The sequence below is a fragment of the Labeo rohita genome, chromosome 9, assembly GCF_022985175.1.
Source record: "Labeo rohita strain BAU-BD-2019 chromosome 9, IGBB_LRoh.1.0, whole genome shotgun sequence".
Lineage (NCBI taxonomy): Eukaryota > Metazoa > Chordata > Actinopteri > Cypriniformes > Cyprinidae > Labeo > Labeo rohita.
This window is the reverse complement of record NC_066877.1, coordinates 11605822-11618477: the sequence shown is the minus strand read 5'-3', so window position 1 is coordinate 11618477 and position 12656 is coordinate 11605822. Positions and strand designations below refer to the sequence as shown.

The 12656-nt window shown below is 37.5% G+C and overlaps 1 protein-coding gene across 1 annotated transcript in view; it reads left to right on the top strand.

The window, feature by feature from the left end:
* The window catches only part of bmpr2b (bone morphogenetic protein receptor, type II b (serine/threonine kinase)), a 94591-nt gene that overhangs the window by 73813 nt on the left and 8122 nt on the right, over positions 1 to 12656 (top strand). Inside the window, exons 7-11 of the mRNA XM_051118719.1 lie at positions 3393 to 3507; positions 8243 to 8403; positions 8549 to 8696; positions 10522 to 10658; positions 11305 to 11477. Coding sequence (XP_050974676.1) covers positions 3393 to 3507; positions 8243 to 8403; positions 8549 to 8696; positions 10522 to 10658; positions 11305 to 11477 — 734 coding nt within the window. The remainder of the gene's footprint in view (positions 1 to 3392; positions 3508 to 8242; positions 8404 to 8548; positions 8697 to 10521; positions 10659 to 11304; positions 11478 to 12656) is intronic.

The following is a 12656-nucleotide window of genomic DNA, read 5'->3' as shown; positions in this document are numbered from 1 at the left end:
TTTTTTCTTCTCCTGATTAAAACAAATAAACTGGATGGAAATAAGATGAAGTGAGTCACTGAGTGATTGAGAATTCGCAAACCTGACAGTGTCAACATGAAGTTTTTTTTAACGGATCTTTTGAAAAAGTCTTAGAGTGAGATAAATCAACTAATAATTAACAGAATCCATCTAATCCTTTGCTTGTTTTCCCACCAAAATTGACATCACTACCTGCAGGATATCATTACATTACTGGCTTAGTTACTTTAGAGGAAAATCTAAAATCCTAGGCTGCATTTCATGAAAAATACTATCCATGAATAGAATAGAATAGAATAGAATAGAATAGAATAGAATAGAATAGAATAGAAAGTAGTGCTGTCAGTTGATTTAAAAAAAATATATATTAATTGCATATTTTTTATTAAATTAATCACGATTAATCCCACCTAACATCAAGTTTTTAATTATATTTTATATTGCAATAATTTCACATTCAATCTTTAAATTAATTTAGAAACAACATAAAGACAGTATTTTTTTTAATATTTGTTAAATATTTGTTATATAATAATATTACTGATGTCTCTAGGAAATCATTTTTTTCCTAACATTAACCATTGATTATAGCCATTCAACGTTACAGTATAATTGAGAGCTATCACTTTTAATATTTAATAGACTTAAAAAAAACTTCTAATTTAAGTGAACTTGAAACAGTCTTCACATATTAAACCCATTATTTACCTGCCCTTCAGCAATTAGGAAATATACAGAAACTGAATAAAGTTATCAAACACTAAATACTAAATTAAATATAGATGAATCCTTAAAGCTACAAAAGTTATTGATTTCCTCTTTTTATCTTTTGTTCTTTGATTTACAGACATCACAGCAGCTGGATTATTAGGTTATTCGGCTGCTATTACTTTCAAGGAGAAGTTAACTTCCCAAAACAAACATTTACAGAATGTACTCTTATTTATATACTTTTTAACCTCAAACTCTTGTCTAGGTGTGCCTGAACTCAGTTTTTTTCCGGTTCAGTACAGTTAGGGTATGTCGAAAGACTCCCATCTCATTTTCTCCTCCAACTTCAAAATCATCCTACATCGCTGTTTTACCTTTTTTGTAAAGGCCGTTGGACCTTCTTGCATGTTTACTTTGTAAACACTGGGTCGGTACTTGTGCAGCGATGTAGGATGATTTTGAATTTGAGGGAAAAAATTAGATGGGAGTTTTTCGACATACTCTGTCTTGAACCAGAAAGAAAAAAACAGGCAGGCCTAGACAAGACGAGCATTTGAGGTTAAATAATATATTTAAAAAACAAAACAAAAAAAACAATCATTTTGCTAGATAAGACCCTTCTTCCTCGGCTGGGATCATTTAGAGCCCTTTGAAGCTCCATTTAAACTGCATTTTGGAAGCTCAAACTTGATCTGACACAGATCTGACACGCATGCTCATAGTTTCATCCGCGCTTTAATATGAAACGATACAGGCTTCAGTGCTCGCCACCCAGTATTGCCAAGACTGCAGTTTTCCTGTGGAATTGGGCTACTTTAACACTGTTGCTGCAGGTTGTTTTTAATGTCCGCGGGCTGAAGCAGCCCCAATAACGTGACATTTATCCCCTGGAATGGCAATTTTACCAGGGGAATCCTGCCGAAAAAAAAAAATGTGTATTTTACCCTGCAGAATTTTTTTTTTTTTTTTTTTTATATATATACTGGGCTTGGGCTTTTATACGATTGGGCTAGTTTTGGGTAGTAATGCAATTGAAGAGTGCGTGCTATGAGCACATTATTACAGCTGACAGGACAGGTAAATTTGTTTATACTGACATATTATCTGACAACATTTCATCTGACCTCAGTTCACTGTTGTCCTACTGATGCTCCTTCATCACCTGTAGCTTTCCCGCGCTCGTTTGACTAGCGCCCGGTGCTGAAGTGAAGTGAAGTGCGTGTCTGAAAAGTCTACCGTTTGATGCTCGTAAAAACGTTCTGTGACTAAATAAACGCAATTCTTGTCAAGAAAGAAGGAGACCGAAGCATCAGTTGTGAGTGGGGTGGCCAACTCTAGCTCCACCCCTGCGTTAAATATTTTTAACGCCGTTAAACTGGAAAAATTAATTGTCTGCGTTAATGTGCTAATTTTGACAGCACTAATAGATAAGTTAATTCAGTTTGATCAGAAATGTGTGTGTGCTCTTTGTTATGCTTTTCCTGTCTTTTGCTTACCAACATGCTAATGTCAAACTTGAGTGGAATCAATTATGAGTCAAGTCTACCATGCATTTCAAGTTTTTTGCTCTGCACATGTGCCTTAAAAGAGCTCTGAAACCTCACTTATAGGGTTTCATGCCAGTTAGGATGCTGCCTATATAGGCAGCAGACAGCAAAGCAGCACACAAGGTTTTGGAGCAAATCTGTCTGTATCAGTCAGTGTTCTGTCTGTCACACATCGTTAGAAAGACGGAATGCCTGGAACGGTGTCCGGGGATAAATTCATTTTCCCTGTCGCTATGGTAACACGGAGACTCAGGCAGGGCTTGAGGGAAAGCGATTGGCTTTTATGGCTCTGATGTACACTTACAGGAAGATAATCATTCCTCTACCCAGAGCGCCCTGTAGTCTGATAGTTTTCTCTTGCACCCCTCCATCCTAGATGACAGGTCAAAAATCTGTTGATCTATGTCTGTATCTACCACAGTAGTATTTTTTCTATTACTGTCGCATTATTGCAAGAGCTTGTCATCAGGACAGTGACTTTAGTGAGATTGCAATCCAATGTTAAGTGCAGACAGTTAACTAGTAAGCAACTATTTGCCCCACCTTTTGAATAGGCTCTCAGTATGACAGTTATTGATATTTCTACAACACTCATAATTACATCCGCCCCTCTACAGCAGCTCTTGTACTGTATGTGCAAAGGCTTCCTGTTGAACTAATTAAATCTAATCTACAATATTATTTCTCTGGTTTAGTTTGGGGAAAAAAAAAATCTCTGTCGTGTATGACGCTGTTTGTTGGTGCTGGTAGTTTTAATCGCGTTGCCTAAATACCCCAGGGGCTGTAATTAGTTGCAGGCGGCTTTACATTACAACTTTGTTGAAGCTTCAATTCATTATTCAAGAGCTGCATACGCTTCATATCTGCTCTGCAGAGATTTGAAATGCTGATGTAAAAGCAGTGCCGAGTTGTGGGGGGGGAAAAAATAACAGCGTTGATGTGGAGAGGTTGTCATTTGTAGAGCTATGTTAAAAGCACAGTTCTTATTTTCTGCAACTGAGATGTTACTGCTATTTTAATAACTATCACACTCTTTCATGACTCTTTTAGTGCAGTGTTTGAGCAGTTACAGGTTGTGTGTGTGTGCTCGTTTAACTCTGTGTCTGTTTGTAGGGCTCTCTGTGTCGGTACCTGAGTCTGCACACGTTGGACTGGGTGAGCTGCTGTCGTCTGGCACATTCTCTCACGAGAGGACTGGCGTACCTGCACACCGAGCTGCTGAGAGGAGGTGAGGGTCACCTCTACATCTGTACACACACATCCTTCACTCTAGCTCTTTCTTTATTTTGCACTACCTTGAGTTATTTTTGGCTGCCTATTCGAAGGACTAAAGCCTTGTTGCTTTAAAACGTGTTTAAAGGTGAATTGTCATTTTCTTGATGCCAGGTGAAACAAGATACTGTATTTAAAGGGATAGTTCACCCAAAAATGTAAATTACCCCATGATTTACTCACCCTCAAGTCATCCTAGGTGTTTATGCCTTTCCTCTTTCATATGAATACAATCGGAGTTGTATTAAAGAATGTCCTGACTCTTCCAAGCTTTATAATGGGAGTGAATGGCTGTTGAGATTTTGAAGCCCAAAAAAGTGCATCCATCCATCATAAAAAGTACTCCACACTGCTCCAGGGGGTTACTACAGGCCTTCTTAAGCGAATCAATGCGTTCGTGTAAGAAAAATATCCATATGTAAAACTTTATAAACCATAATCTCTAGTTTTTGTTAACTGTCGAACGCACGTTCACAAGAGAGTGGCGTTCCAATGAATGACGTAGAACGTACGTATGCGTAAACTCCGGTGAGAATACACTAATCTCGTGAGAACCAAGTTTTGTTTACAGCAAAGTTAAACCATGTGAAGAAGTGATTTGTTTTAGCATACTCTACATTTAGTCTTAAAATGGTGCGTTGTGTATGTTGAGGATGCTTCAACATAGTTAAAATTGCATTTGGTTTTTCTTACACAAACTCATCGATTTGTTTCAGAAGGCCTTTATTAACCCTTCGGAACACTTTTTATGATGGACTATTGCACTTGTTTGCACTTCAAGATTTCAACACCCATTCACTGCCATTATACAGCCTAGAATAGCCATGAAAATAAAAATAACATCAAAATAAAAACACTTTAATCAATTAAATAAAGGTTGAACAGATAACATATTCTTGATTTTATGGCATTTCACAAAACGTCCCGACTTTTCTGGAATTGGGGTTGTAACTGATTGTATTCGTCTGAAAGAAGAAAGTCATATATACCTTGAATGGCTTGAGGGTGAGTAAATCATAGGGTAATTTTAATTTTTGGATGAACTATCCCTTTAATGAGACGAAGTGTAGTGTGGAACTGGATTTTACTTATTGGGAATTAATCGAGTAAAACAAAACACACTACCATTCAAGAGTTTGGATTCAGTAAGAATTATTATTTTATTTTGAAAGATGTTAAAGCTTTTATTCAGCAGGTATGCATTAAATTCTTTTAAATAAATGCTGTAAGTTGACTTGGATAAAAGTGTCTGCTAAATGAAAAAATGTAAATGTTTTTAACTTTCTATTCATCAAGAATTCTGGAAAAAATGGTTTCCACAAAAATAATAATCAGCACAGCTGTTTTGAATAATAATAATAATAATAAAGGTTTCTTGAGTAGCAAATCAGCATATCAGAATGATTTCTGAAGGATCATGTGACGTAATGGCTTAATGACTTCAGCTTTGTCATCACAGGAATAAATAACATTTTAAAGTATATTTAAAAAATTGTAATAATATTTAACAATATTACAATTTTATTGTATTTTTGAGCAAATAAACACAGCCTTGGATCATATAAGAAACTTTTGAACAGTAGAGTAAATACTCAAGATGTCAGTCTAAGAATATTGCACTTCAGCTTATTTCTGCTAGTGGTGGCTGATTCACCAGAGATGTGATGGGCATATAAATGAATAAAGTCTTGTGGGAGAAATAAATCCTAACTCAACCCTTTTAAATTTCGTACCATCTTGCAGCTTTTCATCGCTATTCAAAATTCTGTTAACAGCCATTTGATGTCTGACTTGAACTCTTCAAATAAGAAGCAAGTACTTATCTTTCCATTTCGGTGTCAACAGACTTTGCTGCGAGTTTGATTGGCATATAATTTAGCAGAGGTCTGGTGGGAGATATAAATCATAACATACCCTGGAGGCGCAGATGTGTTCATAAGATATATGACAAGCATTTTAATAAAGTAATGTAGATGAAAAATAGAGACTGAATACAGTCGTGGGCAAGGTGAAAGTTCTGTTGCCCTGGTTTTCGATATGTGCTGCTGAGTTTCTTCGACTTGTTTCTTGAGTGAGTGCTGTAGACACAACACTCTTTGAGTTGCCTTATGCCTCCATAGCTCGGCAGGAATGTGTGTCTAACCACACGGGTTAAAAAAAGCTGCGTAAATCCACCCAAAGACCATCGGCGAAGCCAGTTGACTGCTCTGCAGCGTCACGTTGAAGCTGCCTTCCCTAATCTGCACATCTGGGTCAGACAGAATGTTTTCTGTAAGATGAATGAGACACTATTCATTTTTTATGATGTGTCTTTGTGTTTAACAGAACGGCGGCTTGCTGTTAAGAATGCTGTGTGCAAAGGCATAGCTGGAAATTGTGTACAAGCTTCCTTACTTTAAAAAAATTGGTTAAGATGGACGGTTTGAAATATGCCGAAACGCTTTATTTGGAAACACGGTTTTAATGCAGCATTAAAAAAACAAAATGATCAGGGTTTTATTTTTTTACTCTAATTGAGTCTTTAGCTGTTCCACATGCGGTGCAAAAGAGATAACACTCGGCTAATTTGTGCGTCGCGCTCCTCATGTTTCTCTGGGTGCTGCTGGAAGGTCGCCAGAGATCTGCAGACAGTCTGCAGCTCATCAGACCTGAAGTTCATTTCCCACTCAGCTGCCTCTGGCCCTGCCCTCATTACGAACTGATCTCAGAGCAGCCGTTCACCAGATTCCGGCATATGTCGTCATTACGAACTGATCTCTGTACAGCCGTGGTTCAGATTGCTGTGCCGCTGCTCTCATTACTGGCTGAACTTTAGAGCCAGACAGGCAGCATGCGGAGGATGGGGGAAGGACTGGGAGAGAGGGCATTCATCCTGAAACTATTACTCACTTCATGTGCTTCTCTGAGCGCCCTCTGCTGGATGTGTTGTGCTAGTGGTTGTAAAGACTGCTCAAAAACAATAGGAGTTTATCTTTTGATCATGTGGACTGTATTAGTGTTAGTTCACCCAAAAATGACAATTCTGTCATTAATTACTCACCCTCATGTCGTTCCAAACCCCGTAAGACCTTCGTTCATCTTCAGAACACAAATTAAGATGTTTTTGATGAAAGCTGAGAGCCTTCTGACTCTGCATAGACAGCAACTCAACTGACATGTTCATTGTTAAATTGTCTGTGTGACATCAGTGGTTCAACTTTAATTTTATGAAGCTGTGACAATATTTTTGAGAATGCTTCTGCATGCGTTGTGGTACTTGTGTGAATGCACATTGACTGACATAGAAGAGAGAAAATTGTTGAATAAAGTTGTTATTTTTGCACACAAAAAGTATTCTCATAGCTTCATTATATTAAGGTTGAACCACTGATGTCACATAGACTGTTTTAATGATGTCCTTACTACCTTTCTTGGCCTTAAACGCATCAGTTGCGTTGCCGTCTATGCAGGGTCAGGAAGCTCTCAGATTTCATCAAAAATATCTTAATTTTTGTTCTGAAGATGAACGAATGTCTTGCAGGTTTGGAATGACATGAGGGTGAGTAATCAATGACAGAAATTTAGTTTTTGGTGAACTATCTTTTTGAAACACTTATAATGCTCAATAATTTATTTAATTTGTCCGCTAACAACGTCCACCAGTGTAAATTCATAAAATACCATTTAATAGTTTGGGGTTGGTAAGATTTTTGAATGTTTTTAAAATAAGCAACCGTAAGAGACTAATTTCAATAGGAATTTATAAAAATTACATTGTTCAAAAGTTTACATACACTTGATTCTTAATACTGTGTTGTTACCTGAATGATCCACAGCTGTGTTTGTTTGTTTAGTGATAGTTGTTAAGGAGTCCTTTGTTTGTCCTGAACAGTTAAACTGCCTGCTGTTCTTCAGAAAAATCCTTCAGGTTTAAGGTTCAAACACTGATGCTCCAGAAGGAAACACAGTGCATTAAGAGCCAGGGGTGTAAACAGAATGAAGATGTGTACATTTTTCTTATTTTGCCTTTTTTTCATTTAGTGCTGCCTTTCAGAAGTTACAGAAGATACTTACATGTCTCCCAGATGACAAAATAAGTTAAATTTACCCTGATCTTCCAATTCAAAAAGTTTTCACCCCCGGCTCTTAATGCATCGTGTCTCCTTCTGAAGCATCGGTGAGCGTTTGAACCTTTTGTAATAGTTGCATATGAGTCCCTCAGTTGTCCTCACTGTGAAAATATGGATCTCAACATCGCACAGTCAATGTTGGAAAGGGTTCAAATACACAAAAATGCTGAAAAACTAAAGAGTTTGTGGGATCTGAAGGATTTTTCTAAAGAACAGCAGGCAGTTTAACTGTTCAGGTCAAATAAGGGACTCATGAACAACTATCACTAAACAAAAAACACAGCTGTGGATCATTCAGGTAACAACACAGTATTAAGAATCAAGTGTATGTAAACTTTTGAACGTGGTAATTTATGTAAATTTAACTAGTATTTTCTCTCGTGGAGTGTATGTAAATATAGGTCAGTACTAAATTCTGATCCAGATTCTGCAAGGTGTATGTAAACTTTTGACCTCAATTGTTTTGACATTTAATTTATTTCTATGATGGCAAAGCAAAATTTTCAAAATTCATTCTTCAGCTTCACTGTCTGTGACTCTGCAGTTACTAAAAATTCTTTTAACATGATCTTTCCTTTACAGATTTATATAAACCTGCCATTTCACACCGGGATCTAAACAGCCGTAATGTTCTGGTGAAGAACGATGGCACGTGTGTGATCAGCGACTTCGGCCTGTCCATGAAACTGACTGGAAATCGCCTTGTACGGCCTGGTGAAGAAGAAAACGCTGCCATCAGTGAGGTCAGCCCATAACCACTCTCTTGACTGGAACATTATAACAACCTGAAACTGCTGAAATGATTTTGTTAGGGCACATGACTCAGTTATAGGCCAGAATTGCTGATCCAGACCAACCACAGTAACATGTTTCCCCTCTACTGTCTAGGTGGGCACAATCCGCTACATGGCGCCGGAAGTGCTGGAGGGAGCGGTGAACCTCAGGGACTGCGAGTCGGCTTTGAAACAGGTGGACATGTATGCCATCGGCCTCATCTACTGGGAGACCTTCATGAGATGTACTGACCTCTTTCCAGGTGAGGACCACAGCTCTGCACAAACTACAGCAAGGATGTAGATATACTGCTGGCTAAGCAGAACTGACTGTAGCATGTAATGTCAGCTAGTTTCAGTGGTGTTAAAATTGGCTTGATGTACACTGCAAAATCATTGTCTTAAAGGGATGGTTCATCCAAAAATGAAAATGCTGTCATTAATTACTCACTCGTGTCGTTCCAAACTGGTCAGACCTTTGTTTATCTTCAGAACACAAATTAAGATATTTCTGATGAAATCCGAGAGCTTTCCTAGACAACAAGGGTCCTACCGGAGGATAAGAATTGTTGAATAAAGTTGTTATTTTTGTTTTCTTTGCGCACAAAAATTATTCTCATAGCTTCTTAAAATTATGAATCACTGATGGCACATGGACTATTTTATTGATGGGAAGGAAGGAAAGGATGTGACGTGTGGTGACCTTTTGTGCTCTGCATTTAACCCATCCAAGTGCGCACACACAGCAGTGAACACACACACCGTAAACACAGTGTGTAGTGTGCAGCCATATCGCTGCAGCAGTTGGGGTTTGGTGCCTTGTTCAAGGGATTCACCTCAGTCGTGGTATTGAGGGTGGAGAGAGTGCTGGTTATTCACTCCCCCCACCTTTAATCCCTGCTGGACCTGGGACTCGAACCTGCAAGCTTTCGGTTATAAGCCCGACTCCCTAACCATTAGGCCACGGCAGCCTCAATGGCTGATAGTTGTGTTGCTGTGTATGCAGGGTCAGAAAGCTCTCAGATTTCATCAAAAATATCTTAATTTGTGTTCTTACAAGTGTGGAATGACATTAAGGGTGTGTAATTAATGACAGAAAATGTATTTTTGGCTTAACTATCCCTTAATTCACTATTTTGTTTTGTAAGTAAAAATGTCTGAAAAAGATAAAACAGGCCTTTTTAATATTTTATTTAAAAAAATAAAACAATATTTAAAATTTGTAGTAATTACAATTTAAATTTAAACATGCTGTATATAACAATATAACAAATAAAAATGTTACATATATATGTGAAATACATAACTAAAATAACTATTTTCTATTTTAATATATTTTAAAATATAATTTATTCTTGTGATGGCTAAGCTGAATTTTACATGATCCATCAGAAATCATTCTAATATGGTGATTTGGTGTTTAAAAACCATTTCTTATTATCATTATTATTTTTAGTTAAGTAGGATAATTCTTGGCTAGCTTTGCATTAGACAACGATGAGGCAAAGAACCACCCAACACGAAGTGCCTCCACTTTTTTTTACATGAAAGATGTAATATATTACCTTTTATAGCACAAAATGATTGCACTCCTTACATAGAGACATGGATTATGCATACTAGCAGGAACATTGCTCACAGCAGGAAGTTCGACATTTGAAGTCCGGCTGTAATTGTCTTGATATTTTTCATTGAAAGGATTTTTCTTTTTTTCCTTCACAAAAGCTATGCTTTGATGATGGTAGCGGCATACCTTGAGCTTTGGAATGAATTTACAGATGAAACTTATGTAACAACATGCTAAAATCCTCTCAGAGAAGTTGTTTCCTAGTTCAAAAAATGTTGCCCATAGTAATCATCTGGTTGGTGGATATCTTGTTGAGCATCCTGACCCATCCCTAGCCTCAACCACCCCTTACGTCTTTAACCACTAGGCTACACCATTGGGTTGCAACAAAGGCTCCGTTGTATCCTGCTCATTGTATTTATGAAATATGAGTGTGCCTTGAGTATTTTTCAGTTAATTCTAGTGAGTGCATGTGTATGGAAGTCTCTACTGACTGACTTGCCTTTGTTTTTTTTTTGAAGGGGAGGCAGTGCCAGAATACCAGATGGCCTTCCAGGCCGAGGCAGGGAACCACCCCTCCTTCGAGGACATGCAGGTGCTGGTGTCCAGAGAGAAACAGAGACCCAAGTTTCCAGAAGCCTGGAAGGAGAACAGCCTGGTGAGTCACTGAGACAATCTCATTCTGTTATTGTCACAGGAAGTGGTCAGATTATTGCTGCAAGCTGACGCTCTTTCCCAGCTCTATGTTTATTCACTTTGGTTAATACAGTTCCCTTTTGTTCTGTTCATATAAAAGTGGAACAACATAGAAGACTTCTTATATTTTGTGCATTTTACACTCTGCTGGAAAACACTATGAAGTCGGAGACGGTTGATACTGGTCAACTAAGCTGTTGATGGTTACAGTTTAGTTGGTTAACAGGCTGAATGAGTCTCATTTGGTGTAGCTGGTCAGCCAAGGAAGTTTAATGGTTAGACTAGTTAAAGGAGTAGTTAACTTCCAGAACAAAAATGTACAGATAATTTACTCAACCCCTTGTCATCCAAGATGTTCATGTCTGTCTTTCTTCACTCGTAAAGAAATTGTTTTATGAGGAAAACATTAACGTAAAGTGAACTTCTTTAAATTAAAGAGCCACCATCAGGGCCCAAAGTAAAGACAATTGGGGCGACAACAGAGAAGCACAGTAACACGATTCAGAACACCTAAGCGACCACAAAACACTGTAATGGCAACCACCCACAAGTATAATGGCTGCAAATCTATCAGTTGTTTTTGACACATTCACTCTCCTCTCTTCTAGGCCGTGCGCTCTCTCAAGGAGACTATGGAGGATTGCTGGGATCAGGATGCGGAGGCTCGTCTGACAGCGCAGTGTGCAGAAGAGCGTATGGCAGAACTTCTGCTGATATGGGAAAGAAACAAGCCCGTCAGCCCCACCATCAATCCTATGAGCACAGCGCTGCAAAACGAGAGGTCTGACCACACTTCACACACTCTCACAGCTATTCCTGACCGGCTCATGAATAAATGAGGAAGCTGTGTGCTTATTACACACGTAATTGTTCTTGACTGGGCATTTTTTAATTTGATTTTTTTTTTTGGCATGCTCTCGGCTTTTCCTAAATAATGTAAAGGAGCTTTAAGCAATTTACCATTGACAATTTGTCTGATGTCTTGCATGTTTCGCTGAATTAAGCGTCATGAAACATAATATATTACATAATATGTGACCCTGGACCACAAAACCAGTCATAAGTAGCACGGGAATATTTGTAGCAATAGCCAACATTATTGTGTGGGTCAAAATTTGTATGGGATAATTTACAATCAGCCAGTCATTATTCTTCAGGTTATATGTAAGGAATAAAAAATATATAATATTTAGTGCCCTGTGATTTCCGTGATGCAGAAAATGTGGACAAAATCATGGAATCCAGACATAAAAATGGAATTTACTGTATAAAGCGGAATGTCACTGAATTTGCCAAATTCTGGATGAGTAAAATTTAAAAGTAGGTCGGTACACTTAAATCAAAACGCGAAATGGACCAGTGTCTATAAATATTAAGCCACAAAAATGCAATTTAAATATGAATCCTGCATGTTCTGCGTGTCTCTGTGTGCAGACGCTCGATTCCGTTTATTACACACATACTGAAACGCACGTGATGCTCGCAGTGTTTTCAGCCTTTGCCGCCTCAATATATGAGAACATGAACACATAAATGCAATCTCTAGAACTGTGCTGAGAGTCACTTCATGAGCATTTGACCTTTTTTTTTTTTTTTTTTTTTTTTTTTTTTTTTTTTCATTTTAACAGAATGTGTTGTCATATCAAATACAAACAGAAACCTAAAGGTCTTCACAGCAATCCATCAAAATAAGTTCAGTTTAACTTGAGGAAACTATGACAGAAATCTATTACTTAATGTAATGATAGTACTACTAGTAATAAAATTGTTATTAAAACATTATTTTTAAGAAATATTTACCAGAAGAAAATATTTACCAGAATGTCTTTACTAGAAAAATGTAAAAACACAGTATTTCTAACAATAAATAAATAAAATAACAATAAATTTTTTGTTTTATAAAATCAGTCAATTAGAGATGCTTTTGATTATTAAAATGTAATTAAACTATGAAATGGAA